The 22061-nt window shown below is 37.8% G+C and overlaps 2 protein-coding genes across 2 annotated transcripts; both read left to right on the forward strand.

Moving 5' to 3' along the window:
• Window positions 1–2339: 2339 nt before the first annotated feature.
• LOC121939836 (cytochrome b-c1 complex subunit 6, mitochondrial) lies at window positions 2340–6841 on the forward strand. The gene is made up of 4 exons (XM_042482775.1): window positions 2340–2490; window positions 2819–2860; window positions 5982–6143; window positions 6607–6841. The coding sequence occupies exons 1-4, from the start codon at window positions 2446–2448 to the stop codon at window positions 6637–6639; spliced, it is 282 nt and encodes a 93-aa protein (XP_042338709.1). The 5' UTR covers window positions 2340–2445; the 3' UTR covers window positions 6640–6841.
• Window positions 6842–9390: 2549 nt separating this feature from the next.
• On the forward strand, window positions 9391–18480 carry LOC121941427 (vitamin D3 hydroxylase-associated protein). The gene is made up of 15 exons (XM_042484232.1): window positions 9391–9806; window positions 11172–11285; window positions 11676–11819; window positions 11989–12122; window positions 12785–12991; window positions 13102–13142; window positions 13239–13363; window positions 15029–15154; window positions 15271–15368; window positions 15503–15602; window positions 15762–15805; window positions 15915–15954; window positions 17195–17303; window positions 17402–17547; window positions 18276–18480. Exons 1-15 carry the CDS (start codon window positions 9591–9593, stop codon window positions 18396–18398), a joined length of 1767 nt encoding a protein of 588 aa, XP_042340166.1. The 5' UTR covers window positions 9391–9590; the 3' UTR covers window positions 18399–18480.
• Window positions 18481–22061: the final 3581 nt, after the last annotated feature.

The following is a 22061-nucleotide window of genomic DNA, read 5'->3' on the forward strand; positions in this document are numbered from 1 at the left end:
GTGCACCTTACACAATTTCAATTTGTACTGTGCAAATAAAAAATATGATATAACTGCACCAAAATACAGCCACTGGTATTGATAAAACTATTTTTCTAACTTAGCAGAAGCCTATAATTTGTTGTATAGTGGGAGTAAGGCAAAGGGTAATCTTACCAAATATAAAACATATTCCTCTTTGTCTTTTTCTCTTTATAACTTTTATTAGCTTTCTACTTCTTCCAGAATGTTAAAATACTCAAATGTTGAGTCGATTTCGAACAGATAAGTAGACAAAATAAACCATAAGCTCTAAATGAACATCATGAAAAACTTGACAGGAATGTTGCCTTCTCAAACCCATTAAATTCAACCAAATGTGCTGCTAATGGAAAATTCATGTTTTTTGCATCTAATAGTAGGTCTACTATGTTTAGTAATATGATTAACCACAAGGCAAGTTATCAAATAACCGATATAGTGTGACATGAAATAATTCATTAGATAGGGATCTCTTATCTATGTGGGGATGCTTAAAACTATGACAAAATAGTGATTGGTGCTACCCTAGTGCAACTTTTCAACACATGGTGGTAGTATAGAGCTTCATAATTTTGGCACAGGGGAAGTACTATAGCCAATTTTATCTGCTAGATAACTGACTTCAAAATAAGACACATTTGTTTCTTTGATTTAAAAAATAATTCAAAAAACGGTGCAACTTAGTGTGAAAAGCCTCTGAGTCAGTGAATGGTAATTGTTTGGGTTTTATTCTTGTGGTATCAAATCTTTAGGAATTATCCTGTGTGACATAGAGAGTATTTAGGTCCTTACTCAAGTAAAGTACTAATATTTTATACCAATAAATGTTCTGCATTAAAGATGCTAAAAGTAAGTATAATCGGGAACATGTGCTTAAAAGTATCAGAAGTTAAAGTATGAAATGCAGACAAAACTAACTCAAAAATCCAAAAAAATTAGAAATCAACTTGAATATTTATGAAAGTAGTTGCCAATTATTTTTTGTCAATCAGCAAATTTACTTTTTTTTTTTTAGCTGTAACTGTTGGGTAGTTATATTCATAACAAAACATATTTTATCTCTTTAAGTGATTTATGATTTTACAATTAGAATAAAGGAAGTTCACGGCTAGCTGTGGCTACGTCAAACAAATTCTTAATTATACCTACCTTTTAAAGCACTCTATTATATATTATTTATTTTGATATACCTATTGTATATTGTGTATATGTGTAGCTATAGTTGCTCTTGAAATTTGTTGTTCTCCTGTTTGATGATGTTATATGGGAGTATAAGGTTTTGAAGCCAATGAAGGAGTACAATATTTACTTTTGAAACATGGCAGAGTAATAGTGGAACCAAAAGAACAGACTCCAGTAAAGAAAAAGTATCAAATGTGCACTTAAGTACAGCAAGCTACTTGTGTACATGTACTTAGTTATAATTCACCCATAGACTCCTTAGAAAAGAACATATAACGTAAAACTTCAAATAAAAGCCTAGTCCCAATTAGACGGCCAGTCCCTTTTAGTAGCCCAATGTGGCGACACATTTTGACAAATAAAGGCTTTTGTCAATTAGAGTCCCAGTCTGGTTGCCATGCAGTTCATTTTTATAGAAGATCTTCAGATTTATAAAATCAGGTTGTTGGCTACTGAAAATGGAAGTTAGCTTTTATCAATATGGACATACTATAGACAATGTTTGTTTGGTAAAATTCTCCACAATTCAGTTATTCAGTTAATTTTGACTGAAACCACGAGTATCAAAAAAGACAGTATTACCGACACGGTAAGCAAGAGAGACACAAAGAAACAGAGATAAGCAGATGTAGCAGACTATTTTTTAAAGAGCAAAGGAAAAATGTCCAGCGAATTACATTCATTATAATACATTCAAATTATTATTAACGGAATTATTATAATTTTTGGGTTGTTTTTTTTTTTTTCAGGCAATTTCTCATTTTATATTTTTGTGTTGCTGTTTTGTTTTATTTTCTCTTTTTTTGGAGGGGGGGTGCCTTCTGGGTCATTTCTTCTTTTGCAGCTCATTACTTTCTTCCCATGTTTTGGGGAAAAAGCCAGTTTGTCTAGGTTTCTTGAGGGGTTAAATAAACAATTTGATTTAATAATAAATAAATATTTATATATTTATAAATATATAAATATGAATAAAAGACCTCTCCCATATAAACACCTGTCCCAAATACAAGTCTGTTGAGCTCAAAAAATTAATATAATAACAGCCCGGGCTATTATATGAAGTTTTACGTGTGTGTACAGAGTGATTTGTTGAACTACAAGTTTATTGTGAAAGTCTCATGACCGGAAACTGTGAAGGTAGTGTTAAAACATCTTGTTAGCTTTCCGCTCTGTGACCTGCTGTGTGTCCTCCAAAGTTCAAGACTTGACAGCTGGTCATCTAAGGACAGGAGCAGCAAAATCATGGTTTTCGAGGAGAAGATGATCATGAACGGAGAGCCCGATGATGTTAGTAACTCTGACGGATATAAAATAAATATTCTGTGCCGGTAACGTCTGGTTATCTTAGCTAGCAAGCTAACACAACACGGCTAACGGAGCTGTATCATCACATAGCTTACGTTAGCATTAGCAATCGATACCATCGTTTAGAAACGTGTTAAAGCAAATTCATGCAGCAGAGTCAAACTTGCATGCTCGTATGTCCCCGGTGATGTATTTTTACTATTTACTGAATGTGTTGTATTTTGGTTGTTTTTTTACCAAAATGACAGCTAACTGTCTGATTGCTGGAGGTGAATGATGTCATTGATTTGGTCGTGTGTGTCTGTTCCAGGAGGAGGAAGAGGAGGAGGAGGAGGAAGAGGAAGAGATGGTGGTATGTTCATTGCAGACCTACATTACAATCACAATATGTTAACTGACCGTCTGTACTAATGTGATATAACTTTTCATTGAATAAATCACATTGTCAAACGAGGAAAGAGGCGTCTATTTTTAAGATAGAAGGGAAAACAGTATAAATCAATCAAATATAAGACACCCAAAGGTGTGTTAAAAAGAGAAAGGTGTATAAAATATGGGCAATATTTAGACTTCCTGTCCTTCCCCCCTATATGACCAACAAATACCAGACGTGGGGTCGTTTCAGGACTGCTCCTTTGTCACCCCCCTTGCTCTGACCTATAAATACATGAGGCATTTTCTTTCTCTCCATAGATTGAATTTGACTGAAGAAATCTTTTAGCACTTTAATTAAGACTTGAAACCATTTTTTTTAATGTAAGTATGAGTAAAAGGTTTTGAAAATAGCTAAAATAGATGTGAAATCCTCTGTCCAGTTGCATTATTTTCCAGTATTGTAGATAAGCAAATTTACATGTCATGATAATTGTCAAGTTTTATATCATGGTATACCCTAAAACCAGTATATTGCTGCTACATAAATCCTCTCTTATCTCCTTCATAAACTAGATTACCAGGTAATGAGTTACAAATTTATGATCATCTTGAGGGCTCTAGTTTGTGGTGCTGTCATTTAGATTATTGCAGTATTTGGTTTGTCTTGATACCAATAAGGATGGGAATACAGATTCAAGAACCTTGCCCACATTAACCACACTGGTATTGTATGCTTCTAAGCTTATCAGTTCCTTTTCTCAACGTTGGCATATTATTCTTAAAGCTACACATTGCTAAATACTGATGTCAAACTCTACATGACTGGAAAACTGTAATGAGAAAATGGCAAAAGGACTTGCACTTGTGTAGAGCTTTTCTAGTTGTACGATCACCCAAAGCACTTTCACACTACTTGTCACATCGGCTCATTCACACATACACTTGTGGCCTAGGCTAATGTACAATGTGCCACCTGCTACTCAATTTTGCTGCCAGTTTCGGGCTCAGTATATTGAAGGGCTGTAAATCACCATTTTCATCACAATACAATATTTTATGGTTTGTTTTTTCTTTTTTCTTTTTTTTTTGGACAAGGATACAATAATTGGCTTTATCGCAAAGATACGGTTTTGATTCAGTTGAGGGGACTGCAGTTGATATTAAGACAATATCATATGCCTATTTAACACAACCTAATACAGAAGAAGCTGCTACCCCTTTCTTTTTTGCTTTTGGTTGTAAACCATAAAAACAACACAGAAACAATTATAAATAATTGTAACTAATTAAGTGCAGTTAAGTTTACATTGACAATACTAACACACATCAAAGACAAAAGAGATACAGTAACTTTCAGGGCTTTCAGAAAATCCCTTTCTGCCAGACATAATTTCATTTCAACCCAAATTTTGGCTATCTGGCTAAAAAACCTGAAGGCTAACTTCTCAGAACAACAGTCAAACGTGAATTAACAACAATGCCATTTAACAAAAGTATGAAATTATGCTGAATAATACCTGTTAAGATGCACAAGCTGAACTGTTTTCTGCAGATCACACAGTATTAGCGTAAACACGAAAACACCGCATAAATTAGCTTAGCGGCTAGCGCAGTTTGTGTAAATTTACATTTTACAATTTCCTTTTTTCCTACTCACCGCTGGTTTCAGCTGATACATCCTCCGAAAAACAGCACGGTTGAATTTTACACCGCATTCACGTTTTTTTCCGTCAAACATTGTTGAAACAGAGAAGCTAACTTTAATATTGCCGTGTTGTCGTAGCAAGAAGTTAGCTTAGTGAGCTACCTGTCCTGCCAGGTACGCCACACATTTCAAATTTGCTCTGTCGGTTCTTCTTCTTCTTCTTCTAATGTCGTCCCGGCAGGCAGCACACTGTTAAGTGTAATGCTGCCACGCACAGTTTGGGATGAGGTACTGCAGCTACAGACCCGTGGGGTGCGTAGGTATTTAAGAAGCGTTTCAGCGTCAGGTTGAAAGTTTGTCACAGAGGAAAACATCGACTTAAAAGGAGAAAGCGGAGAATCCCACATCTAATAGCTCCCGGAAAAGCTGTTGTCTTTAACTTCTGTGGTTGTCACAGGAAAAAAAAACAAAAACACCAAACGCTGGGCTGGTTACTATCATCAGCCTGACACAGAATTTCAAAATAAAAGCCCACACTAAGGATGATGATACGGATTAATGTTTACACTACACGTTGATCAAATTGCATTGTTGATCATTGAATTGATATATCGATCTAAATCGAGGACGATGGTTTATACTTTTTATTTATTTATTCTGTTTTCAAGATCCATGTTTGCTTATTTCATGTGTTGTTCTTGTTAATGTTTGTTGTTTCTTCACTCAAACTCTAAAGCACTTGAATTGCATTTGATTTATTTGAATGTTGTGATATAGGCTAAATAAAATTTGATCCCAAACCACTGCCGTCCAATAAGGAGGAATCACGGTGGAGGTGAAAAATGTGGCTTCATTTCACAAAGAAAAATGACAACAATGCTGCTTGTTATGTTTAAAAAGTGATCGTTTCAAGCAAGGTTAAAACACAATAATATATTCCCAAGTCACCAACAGGGAAACTGAGTTTCTGATCATATGCTGAATGTGTGAGAATCTTTTGAAAGATGCTCATTGTTGCAGCTTCTTCTGTATGTCCTCTATTAACTCCTTGGACAGCTTGCGCAAACACCCCCAACGCGTTATCTTTCAAATTATTTGGCTTGTTTTACTCACGTTAAGATGACTTGTTTGGCATTGTCAGGCTGGCTTGTGGTCCGATGGCTTGTTCAGTAATCAAAGTCAAACACACATTCATGGAAAAGAAAAATAGCCCTTTGCAATGCTTTAAAACAAAATCAAGCCCTAAGAGGCAAAATAAAATAATAAACTTAAAGGTTTTTATTGAAGAGACACACCTGTGTCTGTTAATTGGCTGGGACCTGAGGATCCTATTTACATAATACACAGAGGCCACCACTAGATGGCAATAATTTCTCACTATTTATACAAAATAAATAAACTTAACACTCATTAAAGCAGATAATCTGAATGCTGCGTTTTTTTCCTGTTTTAGGATCCTCTGGAAACAATGCGACAGAAGTGTGAAGAGACAGAGCACTGCGTTCACACTCGGGAGCGCCTGGAGCATTGTGAGACCAGAGTTGGCTCCAGGTCTTCAACAACGGAGGATTGTACTGAGGAGCTGTTTGACTTCCTGCATGCTCGGGACCACTGTGTAAGTGTAGCAGAGAAGCAGAATATAAAAATACACCCAAAAGAATCAAGGGTCATAAGTAGGCATTTTGATATTATTGTGGCTCACATTATTTTTGCCAACAAGGGGCGCCAAAGCTCCTTTACAATAGCACTGTTTCATAGTGACCTCTGACATTTGGGAGAGCTCTGTGTCTGCCACATAAATAGTTGTTAATTTACCCTTTGCTAACTGGTGCAAATTGGCTTGATTTTTTTTAGAGAATATGGAAAGAAGGCCATGAATAACATAACAAAAAAATGATCCAAAAATTTGCAAGATTTTTTTTTTTTTTTGAAGATGCAAGAAAATTACCTATTATCTATGTACCTATAAAACAGGAAAGAAAAGTAACTTAAAGTAACTTAGTAACTTAACTCATAACTTACCTTGCACTGCTTGTAGTATGTTTGCATTAATGGATTTCCTCTTATTTCTTCTGTAGGTGTCACACAAACTTTTCCATTCAGTCAAATGAAGTCCTCCCTGACCATTGCACTACTGGCTGATGACATTCTTCAAAGATTGTATTATGAGGAGAACATGGTTTTAAATAAATCCACATGTGGATCTGCTGTGTGTTGTAACTTTAAATGTATACTACACTGTATCTGGTTGAAAGTATTTAAAAAGGTGGAATGAGTCAACATTTCATTAAACTGGATGGCTTTAAAACCTAATCCTGAGTCACAACTTTATTTTATGACTCCTATAAAGCTAAAGCTCGATAAGCTGATTCATGTAATAAAGTAAATATTTAATATATAATGAGAATAGTTTGTAATCAAAGCCCCACAATAATTTACTGGTGGAAAAAGAATAACTTGTTCTGTAAAATCCATGCAGGTGATTATTACACAAGGAAAACAAAGGGGAGTTATTGAAAATGTGCAAGATTTAACTTGTTCAAGTCCTGCATGGAAATTTGTCACAGGGATGGCAGTTTTAATCTGGAAATGTTTCAGCGTAAGATATTTTATTTAGAATTTCTAAATCAACTGATTGATGCAGGGCTCTCATGTATCCTTTAAATCATTGAGGGGAAAAACTAAAATCACGGCCTTGAAATGGTTTGAAAATGGACATAAATCTAGTTCATCGAATGTACTTGAATTCATATATTTTGTGCAAGAACAGAAATTAACGATATTTTACCATAATAGTAGTCACTATCTGCTATCTGTGAGCTTCTATAAAGCAAAAATATAAATTCAGTGTTGTAGCAATAGTTAACCTTCATCTCTACGGAGATATAACAGTACATTTTGACACCAAAAATGAAATTTGACATTGATGAAGAAAACATTAGCACTGAAAAGCTCCACTGAAAGGGAAGGCAAAGAGTAAAGAAACTTTTCTCCCCAAACTGGAAAGCCATGTAGCATGTTGATTTTCATTTTGGTAATAAGAGTGCTGCAGCTAAAATAATAAGGATAGAACAACAAAAATAGTTGCGAGATGTTGCATTTTAATAAATGTTTAAATTATAATCAAATCATATTTTCACAATACATGCTTTTCTTATGGGAAAGAGTTTTGAGTAATGCATTCAGGTGATTTTTTTTCTAAAGTGAAAACAGCATGTACACACAATACTTCAATATAATACAATACCACAATATTTCAAAATTAGCCATCACCACTACACACGTAAGCACACACAAGCAACAAAAGGACAGTGAAGGCACAACATAAAAGTTGAACAAAATTTTTTGTTCAATTTTTTTGTTTTTTGTTCTTTATTATTTGAATAATAAAGCTACTTGAATGATATAATGTATGAATGATTGATTTAGAACAACTAAACACGACTGTCCCATTTTTCCCATTTTTATCTGAACATGTTATCAGAGTAAGGAAGGGATTCACAATGTGTGTCCAAATTTTTTGTTTTAGTTTTAATTTAGTTATTTTACTTAGCAACACATTTCCATATATATATATATAGAGAGAGAGAGAGAGCGATAGATAGATAGATAGATAGATAGATAGATAGATATACTTTATTGATAGATAGATAGATAGATAGATATACTTTATTGATCTCAAAACTGAGAAATTGGGATGTAGCAGCACCATGCAGTAAGAACAGAGAATAAAGAGCACACATTATTATTAATAGAATATAAAGGAATGCACTTTAAAAAAAAACCTTAAAAAAAACTGAGACTGTACATATATACATGTGTAAAGTGCGGAACAGTATCTGAAAACAAGAAGATAAACCTAACAAAGAGCGAGAAAACAAAGAAATAATAATAATAATGATAATACTGATAATTTAAAAAAAAAAAAGTGTATATATATTAGTGCTGGGCCGTTAACGGCGTTAACGTGCTGCGTTAACGCGGGATTCTTATCGCGCGATAAGGAAATTATCGCGCGATAAACTATTCACTAAGTTGGGTCTATACAGTGAGCAAGGCACCAATTTCCCTTTGTTGTTTAAGTGCGGATGTATACCTACCTTCCGCCTTGTTCACGCCCCCTCCGCGTGGAAGCTGGTCTGCCTGAGTGACTGGTGGAAAAAGGAGAAGCAGAGAGACTGGAGTGATTAGGCTCAAGCCGTGTCACAAAGCTGCTGACTGTTAATGATCTTCTTCATGACCTCTAATGTAGGCCCACAGTTCAGTTAGGGTCATGTTATCAGAGGCTGCGCCCTCGGCTGTTCATTCCAGTTAGCAGGAAAAAGCTTTTTCCACATGGAGACAGAACCTGTGTTCCTAAATGTCTGTGTTTAACAAAATAAAAAAAAGTTAAACACCAAAGTAAATCTTATGGAACATTATTTTTCTTTATCAAATATTATAGTAGAACAGCTTTCTCAAGCATTTTGTGATGCATTTTCATCATTTAGATAGATAGATATTATTTTGAATGTCTTTGGCAAAATTCAAATCTATAATTTTAATCTAGATTAATCTAGATTAACTACAGGATTGCAGTGAGATTAATCTAGATTAAAAAAAATTAATCTATGCCCAGCACTATATATATATATATATATATATATATATATATATATATATATATATATATATATATATATATATATATATATATATATATATATATATATATATATATATACACTTTTTTTTCATAATACTGGTATTATGAAAAAAAAGTGTAAGGTTTAAGAAGGTCTCTGAAAATGACGCACTTGAGGCAGCACTGGCGCCCTCTATCTTACAAATGTCATTACACAACAATTACGCATCATCCGGGTCCTTCAATGGCTGTTACAGCAAATGTGTCTCGAAGCTCCTGATCAATATGTAACCTAACTTATAAACCACCCTGTTATTCACGCTGTAGCACTGACAAGCCCTTTAACTACCTCATCCATGATCCGACATCTGTTTGTTTAAGTCTCAGTCAAACATCGTTCATCTTTGTGCACGGAACGAGAAGACAAACGGGGAGATAATGGAAAACGTAAAGCAGTTTCTTCAGGGAGCGAAGCTTGACAGCTGGACAGCAGCTGTGCTGACTGGTGCTGCCTGCGCTGTGGGAGCTCTGGTGCTGCTGGTGCAGAGGGTCAGCAGCCACCGAGAGATGAAGGAGAAGATCCGCAGAGCCAGAAACCGGAGGGCTGACAGCCTGCAGCGGGCGGAACAAGCTGTACTCCAGTACAAGAAGTCGGTGAGAGTTGAAACCTGAGGGCGTGCGTGGAGGGAAAGTTAATAAACCGCTGTTCAGAGGCTTGTTGTTTTCTATAATTACATTATTATGTCCTATATGCTATAGTTTTTTCAAGTAAGGCCACATTGGAATCTTTTAATTTAAGCGATCTCCAATGAAAGGTATAGATTGTAAGATATTTGTGCATACATTTTAAGGTTTTGTTCATATATCATTTGTCTAAGGCCATAATAATAAGTAGATGATGGCCTGTGGATAAAACAACTAAAAGGGAGACTGGGGGCAGTTGACCTATTGCTACGTCCTGCCCTCAGAGGCCAATCACATTTCATGCAGCCTCCAGGGTTCATGCAGATCTTTAAAAAGGCTCATTAATAGCATCATATTTGTGTTTAAGGGGGTCTACTAGAATAGGTTTGCATGCTTTAATGCTTAAAAAACACATTGTGTGTCTCATAATGCCCTCCGCTGTAGCATCTCTGTTTAAAACAGCCTGGCTGAGCTTGTGTCCTGCCTCCTTGAAGCCCAGTCTGCTCTAACTGGTCAGCTGTTTCACTTGTCTCTCTATCACTATCTGTATTTAAACCATGCAGTCAGATAACATTTGAAAAGACTAGATGAGCAGCAGGATTCATTTTTTTAGACCGCCATTCAAGCCAGTAAGGTCACACTGCCGATGGAAGTTAACCACTCGGGCACACTTGGCCACGCTCAGCTGCCTTGAGTCTCTAGTTCGCATGCTCTATGGGCCAGTAAATTCAGGTATTGTACACAATTCTACACCCGCAAAAAACGATTTTTCTGCTTCATATGCCAATGAGCATCTCTCATGGGAATGAAGGAGGCCTCGTCCCCATAGCTGGATCCAGACTTTCATCAATGATTCTGTTCTGTTTGTTACATTGTGATATCACTCGGGTACGGAAGCTGTGTGTACCAGTAGCTGTGCCTGCAATCAGTGGTGATTGGTCGGACAGGTACAATATATGGACTGTAACTCTAAAAAAATACCTTCAAGGAAAACCTTGAAAAGTCATGTAAATTCATAATCACATTTTTCAGGTCTGGAAAAGTCAAGGAAATAGTAAAAAAACATATAAATGTTTTGAAAAAGTCATGGATTTTGTAGTGTGTAGTTTAATTGGTAATCATCAGTCGATTACCTTCTATATAATGTTGATTTCTAAGTTTTATCGCATTTTATAAGCAAAACTGATTAACAATGATCTTTAGATTAGCTGATAATCAAAATAATTATTTGCCCTATATTTGTCATTTGTGAATAACATTTAGATTATTTTAATGAGGGGTGATAATTGTTTAGTATGTGAACTCATTTTTAATGTATGGCTGTTTGTCTTCTAGCATCCAATTATCGACTCTGCACACATCTTGGCTCTGTCCCTGTCTGAGCTGACAAAGAAGCTGCAGGAAGGCTCGCTGAGCCCTGAGGACGTGTTTTACTCTTACATGGAAAAGGTTCAGAACCAACATTAACACACATCATTTATCACAAACCAACACAGAACAACCATGGTAAACCAGCCAAGTAAATCATCTTTTTTTCCCGATAGAACTTGTCCCTCCCTTAACCTAGTAACCAAATCCTAGTTCAAACATTAACTGTACATACACTCTGACCTTATTAAAGTTTATGACCAACATATTTCTTATTTTCTGGACTTGTTTCATTACAAGAAAACTTTTGCATGTCTCCTGCTACAGTTATATACACAGTCATCTGTTTAAGTACATTTCACACAGCCACCAAGTGTAAATATTGATCTACTTGCCTGAACATTTCTTACTTGACTTTCAGGTTTTACGTGCATAGATATGAACCTGTTAGTTCTGTTTTTTTTCTCACAGACTCTGGATGTGACCAAAGATCTGAACTGCTGCACAGGAATCATATTGGAGAGTTTAGACCAGCTGGAAAAAGTTGCCGCCTCCAACAAGGAAGGTCTCTTGTATGGAGTTCCAGTTAGCGTCAAGGAAAACATTGCATGCAAGGTATTTTGTAGTTGTGTATTGCCATCATCTTTAACTAAATCAACAGATTTTTGATGGCAACTACACTGACATTGGGTTAAATGTCCATGCTCTCATGAAACTATTGTGGCAGTGTTTGTTGTGTTTTTATCTAACACGGCTCTCTTTGCCTGTGTTTTTACAATGCAAGAATCACGACTGCTCTTGCGGTGTGCTCATTAATCTGGATCAGCCGGCCCAGGAGGACAGCGTGCTTGTTGAAGTCCTGAAGAGACAAGGAGCTATTCCCTTTGTGAAGACCAACGTGCCCCAAGGGCTGTTAAGGTTAATAAGTTCTCAGTTACTTTATCATACAGATACACTGCAACACAATTAGGGCTGCACCGAATGTCATTTAAGGTATTGGAATAAAGCTTTGGGATAGCCTGCTGCAAGTGGATCTAACGCTAGCACAACCAGGTGTGTTTTTAGCATGGGATGTAATGCAGCATAATATCACTGCTGTTGAGCATAATTACCATTAACTGACAGGAAACCAGGGCTACCTAAGTTGCTTACTCGAGGTTGATTTAGTGCAGCATGCCCAGTCTTTGGGCCTCTCATTCCCAGTAGCACCTCCTGTGTGTAAGGTCTCATTTATGCTCAACGGTAGATACATACGGACACTGATGGAGCCTTCAGTCCACACTCTGTGCTCATTTCATCCACATTTGTGCACATTTTCTGAAAACGTACTGATACGAATAAAACCAAGCAGTACCTTCAGAGATCACGGGGGCAGTGTTTAAAAAATGGCAAAAGGCTCAATCATAAATCAGACAAATCCTGGAGAAACCCTTTCAGTGCAGCCCTTGACTAAATACAGCGTGCGCAGTAATGCAACTATATTTGTCCAACACAAATGGTAATGTACATAAAAGTTGCATGTGTAAAGGTTGTGATCATTGTTGTTTATGTGTGTTTTTCTTTTATTACCTCATCTCTAGCTATGACTGTGGTAACCCCATCTATGGGCAGACCTTGAACCCCCACAACCTCAAGAAGACTAGCGGAGGTTCATCCGGCGGGGAGGGGGCTCTCATTGGGGCTGGGGGCTCCCTGCTTGGTATAGGCACTGATGTGGCTGGCAGCATCCGTATTCCTGCCTCATTCTGTGGGATCTGTGGCTTGAAGCCAACACCAGGTCGGCTAAGGTGAGCGTCTCTGCTAATCAGTGCAATAATCCCTGTACAATCATGACACTTTGCCCTACGCTTTCATCTATGCTTTGTTTATGCAACGTTGTATTTCTCTGTTTGATCAGTTTAAAGGGTGTGAATGCCATTTATCATGGGCAAAAATCAGGTAAGTTATAGTTTTATCATCATTGCATTCATGTTGCAACTCCATGAGTTGTCTGAAAAATGTGGTTACTTTTTCTAATGTTTCTTATTAAATTAGTTCCATCCTGCCCTGGACCCCTGGCGAGGGATGTTGACAGTCTGGCTGTGTGTATGCAGGCTCTGCTCTGTGACGACATGTTTTCTTTGGACCCCACTGTTCCACCCATACCTTTTAATATGCAGGTGTGTCCTCCACAGCACATAAATGAAATGTTTTACAGGGAATAATGTACTATTTCTTGTGTGGGATCAGTAACTTGCTGGAGGCTCTTCTAATTATTAGTCCAGCACATAACCCCCGTAAAATGGTGAATTGTCATTTTCAAACATTTATTTTTGTACAGATAAAACAAATAAGATGACATGTTATTGTTTACTTAAAAGTAGTAGTCATCGTAACAAGAAAGTAAATAATGTCCCGAACGTTCAGGGCAATGACACTGCATACAGAGAAGCTTTCTGGCAACAATATGGGGAAGGTCTTTTTCCTGTTTCAACATCACATCTTCATCACATAATGAGTTGAATTCACCTGTACAATGTGCATTTCTTATGACCTGGCTCAAATGGCCACAACAAAAATGGAAAAACACACCATAGCAGAGTTAAACAAAATATATTTATCTAATCAGATTAAACCAAATCAGACCAAATTAATGATTCACTTAATATTTACTCTATGTGGACACCAGTGGTGTCAGTAGTGTGTGAGGTGCAGGAGTGGAACATGTGTGCATATGTTGTAAAGGTACCTTAAAGCAAACCGAGGAGCAGCAGAGTGAACATTCAGGGGCTTAAATAACCTGAACACTTTCAGGTGTTCCCAGTTACCCTAATGAGCACCTGCCTGCAAGAGAGCTCACAGCAAGGGAAACAGATTCTTTGTGGGGTTGTATGGTATACTTATCCATAGTCAGTGTATTACATACAGTCGATGTCAGTCAACACATCTCCAGTTTGGCAAAGCAGGCCAGAGTTTGACATGAATGCTTTGATGTTTGTGTTAATGTGTGACTTTGGCATTTTAATGGCTCAGTTAAGATTTACCAAAGTCAAACAATAACACAAACTAACTGATACAACCAGCGGTAAATCAGCAACCATGTGTCCTATTGAGCTAAAACTAAACTTAAACTTAACTGTTTCTGTTAATAAAGTCTGGTGACTTTGACTAGAGCATAAATGGGAAACTGAAGCTGTTAATGGTTTCCCATTATAACAGACCGTTTGATGGAAAGGCAAAGTTATCAAAATATTCTCAATTGAGTGTACACTTAAACTGATGTTGATTTTTTTTTTTTTTTTGGTAGGACTTTCTTTAGGTGGCTTAAATATGTTTTGCGGCTGCCCTTATCGACACTTATCGGAGTACATGGCTTAGCTGTCATGTCAGACTCCAGCCTGTTTCTCAGAACTGGGGGTGTGCTGACTGAAGTCTACTTTTTGTTACACACTGACTATGGATAAGGACCCCATTCAAGGCCACTTAAGAAATCCAAAATTATCCCTTTAAGGCACATCATAATCCACGTATGTACTGTTCAGTGATTCTGAAAAAAAGTCCCGTATTTGGCCCTCTTGTCAGTGAGCAAAGCAGTACACACTGACCCAAACAAGGAGAATTTAACAGGACTATGAGCAGATAAAGTTCATACATTTTGAAACCCACAAAGTAAACTCACCAACTCCTTCACAGTGCCTCAATTTAAGAAAACTAAAGCATAAAAAAGCTCCAAGCTCCGATCCACACATACTTTTAGTTATGTACCATAAATGAAACCACATATGTGCATTTCCACTAAAAGGTCTCCTACTTAAACTGACAGAATTAAAATGTCTTGTCCTCAGATGTACCAGAGCTCCAAACCTCTCAGGATCGGTTACCTAGAAAATGACGGCTTCACAGAGGGGTCTCCAAGCATGGTCAGAGCCATCAGAGAAGTCAAAGCTCTGTTAGAGCAAGCGGGGCACACTGTAAGACCACACCACCCACAGACACACGCAAATTATGTAATCTACAGCCGCAGAAAAAATCTGATATGAGCTATATGTTTTTAATGAAGTTACTTATTTGTCATTTGTGCCTGCAGTTGGTGCCCTACAGTCATCTGAGGTTGTGTGACACTGTAAATGAACTGATGGTAAAGGGTGTTTTGGCAGACGGAGCTGCCACCCTGTGTCAAAAACTGTGAGTTCCCTGAAAGATGTCAGCTGTTTAATCAGTGTAGTCCTTGTTAATAACCTCAATCATTTGTGTGTGAAATGTTTTGACCGTATTACATCCATTTGAGCAGACACCATCCCTTGTTGTTTCTGTTTTAGGAAGGGGAGTCCTCTGGACCCCTGTATCAAACAGCAGGTTTTACCTTACTTTTTTCCTAAGTGGCTTAAGAAAACCCTGTCATTCCTCCTTAAGCCCGTGGTGAGTTTTCTCCTCCTGTGACAAATGCATAAATATAGACTGAAGAAAATATACTTCTACCTTAAGGACGCTGAGTATGAATTGATTATTTAAATGTGATGAAAAATTTACTGTGTGATTTGATTCTCATTGTGTTTATGTCTTGCTCGTGTTTCAAAGTTTCCTCGTGCTTCTCGCATCTTCAGTTCGATTTGTGGAGTGAGGTGAGACAGTCATTTTGACGTTGACATTTTCTGTTTTGACATTTTACGCATTTCATGCAGTGTCTGAGTAATAAAACCTCAAATGCACTGGTCCTTTCTGTCTTTTTAGATCGGTGTCAGACCTGTGGAAGCAGCATGCTGCTGCTGAGGTATTGGAAAAGCTCAGACACATCAAACAGACATCAAAGGACAAGTGGCGACGAAAGCCGACTGTTATGTTGTTCAAAAAGTTGCACTTGAACACACTGTGTGTTTGGCATGTGTGAGGTGACAGAACTCGCCATACCAGCAGGCGGCGGTCGTGTGTAACGAGATGACCGATAACATATTCAAGACGCCAGTTAACCAGTTAGCACATTAACAACAGAATCCAGTGTTGAAAAAACACAAAGGATATTTATTGTGTGCTAGCAAACTATAACACGCACAATTACAAATCATTTCTGCTACAGAGCTCAATGGCTGGAAAAATATTTTAACTCCTGTTTGTTTCTATCTTGCAACCTTTTGACTTTAGTCGTTTGTCTGGTTCATTCAGTTCCATTTCTTCTCTTGTACACCTGAACTGCCAATCAGAGTCAAGTCAGTTTTAGTCATAAAGCCCATTATCACAAATCACAATTTGCCTCAGAGGGCTTTACAGCGTACGACATCCCTCTGTCCTTAGGCCATCACATCGACTAGGGAAAAACTCCCCCCAAAAAACCCTATAACGGTGAAAAAAGTGTTAGAAACCTCAGCAAGAGCGTCTGAGAAGTGATCCCTCTTTCAGAACGGACGTGCAATAAATGTCAAAGAAAAAATTAGATTACAATAGCTGACAAAATGATGTATAGGAAAGAGAGAGAGAAAAAAGAGAAAAAGAGAGAGGCAGAGAGGGGGAAAGAAAGAAGAGATGCACAACAACAATAATAGTGACAATGTGTAACATAACAAGAGTAATAGACATAAATATTAATAAATCTAATTTATCAGAGTGTAATATTACATGCAAATTTTGAAGTTTATGTATGTGGCAGTAACAGTCATATGTGTGTATTAGTAGTGGAGGCATGACTTATAATAATGGCATTAGATGTTGGTGTCGAGTTGAGATCACAGCATCCATGCAACCAAGACCCAGTGTTTTCTCTCACTGACAGACTGTGCGGGATCCAATGCTAATTCAAAATTCTGGATTGGACATAAAACAGCTGACAAATGTCGACTTGTCCAACAGTGCGGAACACATCACAAAAAGTGGGGCGACAGACACTCACGAACAGCAGGACATCGACTAACGGCCAACAGTCGGCCTGGTGTGTCAGGGCCCTTGGCTGTCAGCTATTGATGCCTGTGCATGTATGAATGCACACAGGCGGGCATTTAAATGTCTTGTGTTTTCATTAGGAATACATTCGGGAAACGATTGCCGAGTGGAGAAGACACAATATAGACGTGCTGCTGTGCCCTATTATTGGACCAGCCTTCAACCTCTTCTACTGTGGCAAAGCTACCAGTACGTTACACTGAACAATGATGCGTATGTGATGCCTGAATTGTTCTTTACATATGTCAACACTGTGAATAACCTGTTTCTATTTTCTTTCCATCCAGCTGCTCTTTCTTATACGGGACTTTACAACCTCCTCACCTTCCCTGCTGGTGTTGTTCCTGTTTCCACGGTGACGGCCGAGGATGAGGAGGAACTCCGGCACTATCAGGGCAATTATCAGGACCTCTTTGACAGGATCTTCAAAGAGGTAAAAAACAAGTGTCAGTAAGAGATGACTGATACTAAATGATACAGTAGTAGTAGTAGTAATATTATACAGATCTAATAAATACTACTTTGTGAAACTTTTAGGGTGTTTTTAAATATATACTGTGTGTATATATATATATACACCATGCACCATGGAAGAATTACTGAACGAGCGTACCAGGCACAGGCCTAAGGGCCCATAGTGAAAGGGTGGAGGGTTTGCACGGCATGTTAGTTCTACATGAATATTTATTTATTGTAAAAAAAAATGTTGCTTGCATGTGTATTACTGAGACCTATTTTTATACTTTTTTACATGGAATGCATTGCTTTTGTGTTTATTGTATGTTTTTAAGGCATGTATTTTATGGCAAATTTTCACATTTGGAGAATAAAGTTTTTGTAAACAACCACAAAGAGATTCAAAACGACCAAAAAAGACACTCAATTACTTCACAGGGACACAAAGCTATTACAGAGAGACCCAAAACCACAAATAGATGTATGACCACTAAGATATGCAAAACAGCTCCACAAAAGAGAGACTCACCAACTATAAAGTGTGTGTCTTGCTCTTGTGACTGTGCTCAGGGGTCCATTGACAAATAATCCACCCCTGACGCTCTTAAAGCCGTAGTTTCACAGTTTGTCAGTAGGTGGAGGCAGAAGCCTGTGGTGGTTCTAGTTGCCGATTGTCGACTGACTGGATGTTTTGTTTGTGTTTAGGCCGTTACTGGAGGTGAGGGTCTGCCTGTGGCTGTGCAGTGTGTCGCCCTGCCGTGGCACGAGGAGCTCTGCCTGCGCTTCATGAGGGAGGTGGAACATCTGGTCAAACAGAGCAGGAAGTAAAGCCTGGAGGCTGCAGGCTGAGCTACTAACCTTGGGTGCTTTAGGGTAATTTTGCTTTAAATACACAGTGAATATGAAAAAAAACAATGAAACTAAACACAGCACATTAACAGCAATAAAACAAAACGAAGTTTGAGTAAAAGTTATCACAATATAGCTTGCGTTTTTGAAAAATATTTTGCGTTTTACTCTTCTACGCTACAAGGAAGAACTCAGGTATTTTCTGCTATTTGGTATATTAGAGTCATTTTGAAGATGTAATAAACATTAACTGTGCAACTGTCAGAGGGGCTGTATGTGAAATTGAGAGCACGAGTAGACTGGCAGGCTGTTCTTATAAACTGCTTTCCTACGAATAGTAATGCATCTGCATTTGTACATTATTAAATCCAGAGACAGTAATTTGTTGGTAACACATGTATTTTAGAAAGCTGTGATCACAATGTGCTGAGGAGGCAGGTCGGGGTGGTGGATGGGTCACAAAACAGGACTTTCTCAGGACACTGGTATTCAAAACCATGTGAACTTTGAGTCATTTTAAGGTACCTCCTGACTATGTTTCTTTTTCCTTAATGTAACCACAGTAACTCTTATTACTTTACGTCAGAGACATTTGTTGGGTACTAATTTGTAGGATATCATACGAACCACTACATTAGGGTACATGTCTTGACACTGTTCTCAACATGGAGGTGGCTGAGTCAACAGCTAGCAGCTAACACTGCAAACTCCATAAACAGTGCTTAATAACAGTAATAGTACTGACAGAGTGTCAACCAGGGAAAACTGGAGGGTGTCATGCTTCCACAAGGACATCGTCAGTGATATCAGCAGAAACAGAAATGAGCACTGGAAAACACACATGCACGGGTGGCTGCAGCAGCTTAACAAGACAAAAAACAGAGAAGCTCGGAGTACATCACACACAGAGTCAGCGTGACTTCATCCTTTGCTCAGGACGCCATTACCCCGCCATGAATGTCCCATACAGAACCTTTAAAGGCAATAATCATGTTTACTGATTGGAAAGTTTCTTTTTTTTCTTTAACTCATTCACTGACAAACCTTAGGATTTTAAAATTTTTACTTTGTGTGTATTGTACTAATAACAAATAGAGACAAGTTTTGCTTATATTAAACATTTTTGCCTTAAAATTAAGAGTCTGGCTGATATAAATAGGTAGGATTATATGTTCTCTGTTTTGTTTTGGGTTATTTTTTTTGTCACACTGCAACCACATGCAGAAAATGATGAAAATTGGGATTTATAATGAACACAGAAAGCAGCAATCTCTCCTAAATCATATTTGTCTCTTTACAAGCAATGATAGCTTTTTGTGATGTGATGACTAAGAATAAAATAAAGTAACTGATTTCTCACAGAGGAACCATTGTGGTTATTTGTTCCACAAAAGAAACAATGAACTTCGATTCGAAATGTCTAGGCTGTAAGACGCGATTATCTCTTTCTTCCTCTGCTTGTCTGTGTCATTAGTCATGATGCATTTTGTGATCTACCATTTTTTAATTTGATATTTACATCTTTTAAAACCTGTACAGTTACACGTTTATGTTGCTGCATATTTAACAAACTGAATTTTTTAAGTTTGGTTCACCATCAAGTGATCCAGCAGCTGTAAGAGTACAAAACCTTTTTCTGTACCTTCTTCTTCATCCGGCACTTCTCCCTCTCCATCACCGTACCACAGATGAGCGCAGATCATTTTCACTCGTATTGTGAGTGATTGTTGCACTGATGCCTAAACAGGAAACAGAAAAGAGATAAAGGAGACTAATGACACATGGCGCCTCCATCTACAAGGCCAGCGCACCATGTCGTCATATTGTGATTACCCTGTGCTATTGTAAATATGTGTTTCTGTTGGGTTTACATAAATTTACATATGTTTTAAAACTCTCCTGGGATGAGAAACCATTAGGGACAATGTTAGTGTTTTCCATTACAATCGACCACGTTTTGCACTGCTGTCTCATTGAATGGAAATGGCCATGTGCGTGCGGCAGAGGAAGGAGGGCACATTAGGCAAGGAGGGGAGCTGGAATTGAGAGGTTGTTCTTAGCATTATCTGTGGCACATAGAGAGAGAGTGTGTGGCTCTCGCTGTGCCACTCAGTCAGGGAGCATTAAGCTTTAAGAGGCAGTGAAGAGACTCAGGTCTTCAGAGGGAACTTGACATTGTTCATAAATCCCTCAGGATCTGAGACAGAAGCGATGACAAATACACACACACACACTGCACAGCGTCCGCCTTCAGATTGCCCCATTAAATACATTTACGAATTACAGATTGGCAGTTGTGTGTTTTATATTGCATATTAAAATCAATTTAAATGTTATGAATATACTGTATCACTTTGAAGACATCTCTCATGATTAAAGTACAAGCGATAGAGCAAATACCCATCTAAAAAAATGTGACTATCTAAACTCTGATTTCCTCCGATTTTTCCATTTAATCTTAATCTTTCTTCACACAATATATGCTGGCACCAAAGCCACGTCACTTTAACCCTTTGAATTGTGGGAAAAGAAGCTTGATTTCTTTAGAAAACATGAGAAGAAGGTAATGAGCAACTTTGGAAGTGACCCAGAAATTAGCAAGAAATTGTTTTTTTTTTTTTTTAAGTAGAAAATTAACTGGAAATTAGCCAAAAAAGCAGCAAAGTAAATAAAAGGACATGACCTCATCTGCTTAAAAATAAAATAATTCTGTGAAAAAAAAAAATGAATTTAGTTCTCTATATTTTTCCTACCTTTTTCATTTATTTATTTTTTTAGTTATATATATATATATATACTAATTTCTGGCAATTTCCAGGATGTTTCTTGCCAAGTTGGTCTTGCCTTCTTTCCATATGTTTTTAAAAGATATCATACCCATTGCTCAGTTTTCAAAGGGTCAAATAGCTTGTGAGAGGCTTATGAAAGAAGAAAAATGATGTCAAACTAGGTTTTAAAGGTTAAACTCTTATTAGTACAATCAGTATCTGTTGGAAAACTTTGCAAAGGTCATCAAGCTAAAATTAATCCAGGATTTCAGTTCAGCAGGTATATAGAGTGTATACAATATGATAGAAGAGTTTGAGAAGTTCGATGTGGAGGGCGTCTGACCAGAGCTCAAAACCACCCAACAGCCCTGCAGGCCGAGGTGTTCTCTCATGTAACGTCTCATTGATAAGAGCAGCAAACACCTCATTTACAGAAACCTTAGGCTATAAGATCAGGTACTTTAAAAGCAATCCAAACACATTCAGACCCTGCCTGTGTCCCAGCAAATAAAACACCTTGATATCGCCCCAACTAAAACTAGGATGATTCTGTCTTAATGTCCCATTTCAGGGACCAAGGAGTCCACAGTCTTTATGGCTGCACAGAATTGCAGGTAGTAATGTTTGACACAGCAGGGCTCCTGCCTTTCAGATGATCAAAGTGACAAGTTCAGCCTGCAACCAGAGCCACTTACAGGAGACATCAAGAAGCAGCAAGATTGGCAGCTTTTAGGTCTTTGGTCCATTTCATCAGCCATTACTAGCAGAAGAGGCGGCGTGCTGTGGAGGACTAGTGGGAGGAGGGGAAGGCAGATTAACAGACAGCTGATACAGGTGTATAGGCGGTATCAAACAGCAGCTCTGTCAATACAGC

Source organism: Plectropomus leopardus, chromosome 3 (genome assembly GCF_008729295.1).
Source record: "Plectropomus leopardus isolate mb chromosome 3, YSFRI_Pleo_2.0, whole genome shotgun sequence".
In the NCBI taxonomy this organism is placed as follows: Eukaryota; Metazoa; Chordata; class Actinopteri; order Perciformes; family Serranidae; genus Plectropomus; species Plectropomus leopardus.

Coding starts and splice junctions, on each gene's coding strand:
- LOC121939836 (XM_042482775.1), top strand. CDS start 2,446: ATGGTTTTCGAGGAGAAGATGATCATGAACGGAGAGCCCGATGAT. Junction 2,491..2,818: donor TGAACGGAGAGCCCGATGAT/GTTAGTAACTCT, acceptor TGTCTGTTCCAG/GAGGAGGAAGAGGAGGAGGA. Junction 6,144..6,606: donor TGCATGCTCGGGACCACTGT/GTAAGTGTAGCA, acceptor TTTCTTCTGTAG/GTGTCACACAAACTTTTCCA.
- LOC121941427 (XM_042484232.1), top strand. CDS start 9,591: ATGGAAAACGTAAAGCAGTTTCTTCAGGGAGCGAAGCTTGACAGCTGG. Junction 12,123..12,784: donor GTGCCCCAAGGGCTGTTAAG/GTTAATAAGTTC, acceptor CCTCATCTCTAG/CTATGACTGTGGTAACCCCA. Junction 13,143..13,238: donor TTATCATGGGCAAAAATCAG/GTAAGTTATAGT, acceptor TTATTAAATTAG/TTCCATCCTGCCCTGGACCC.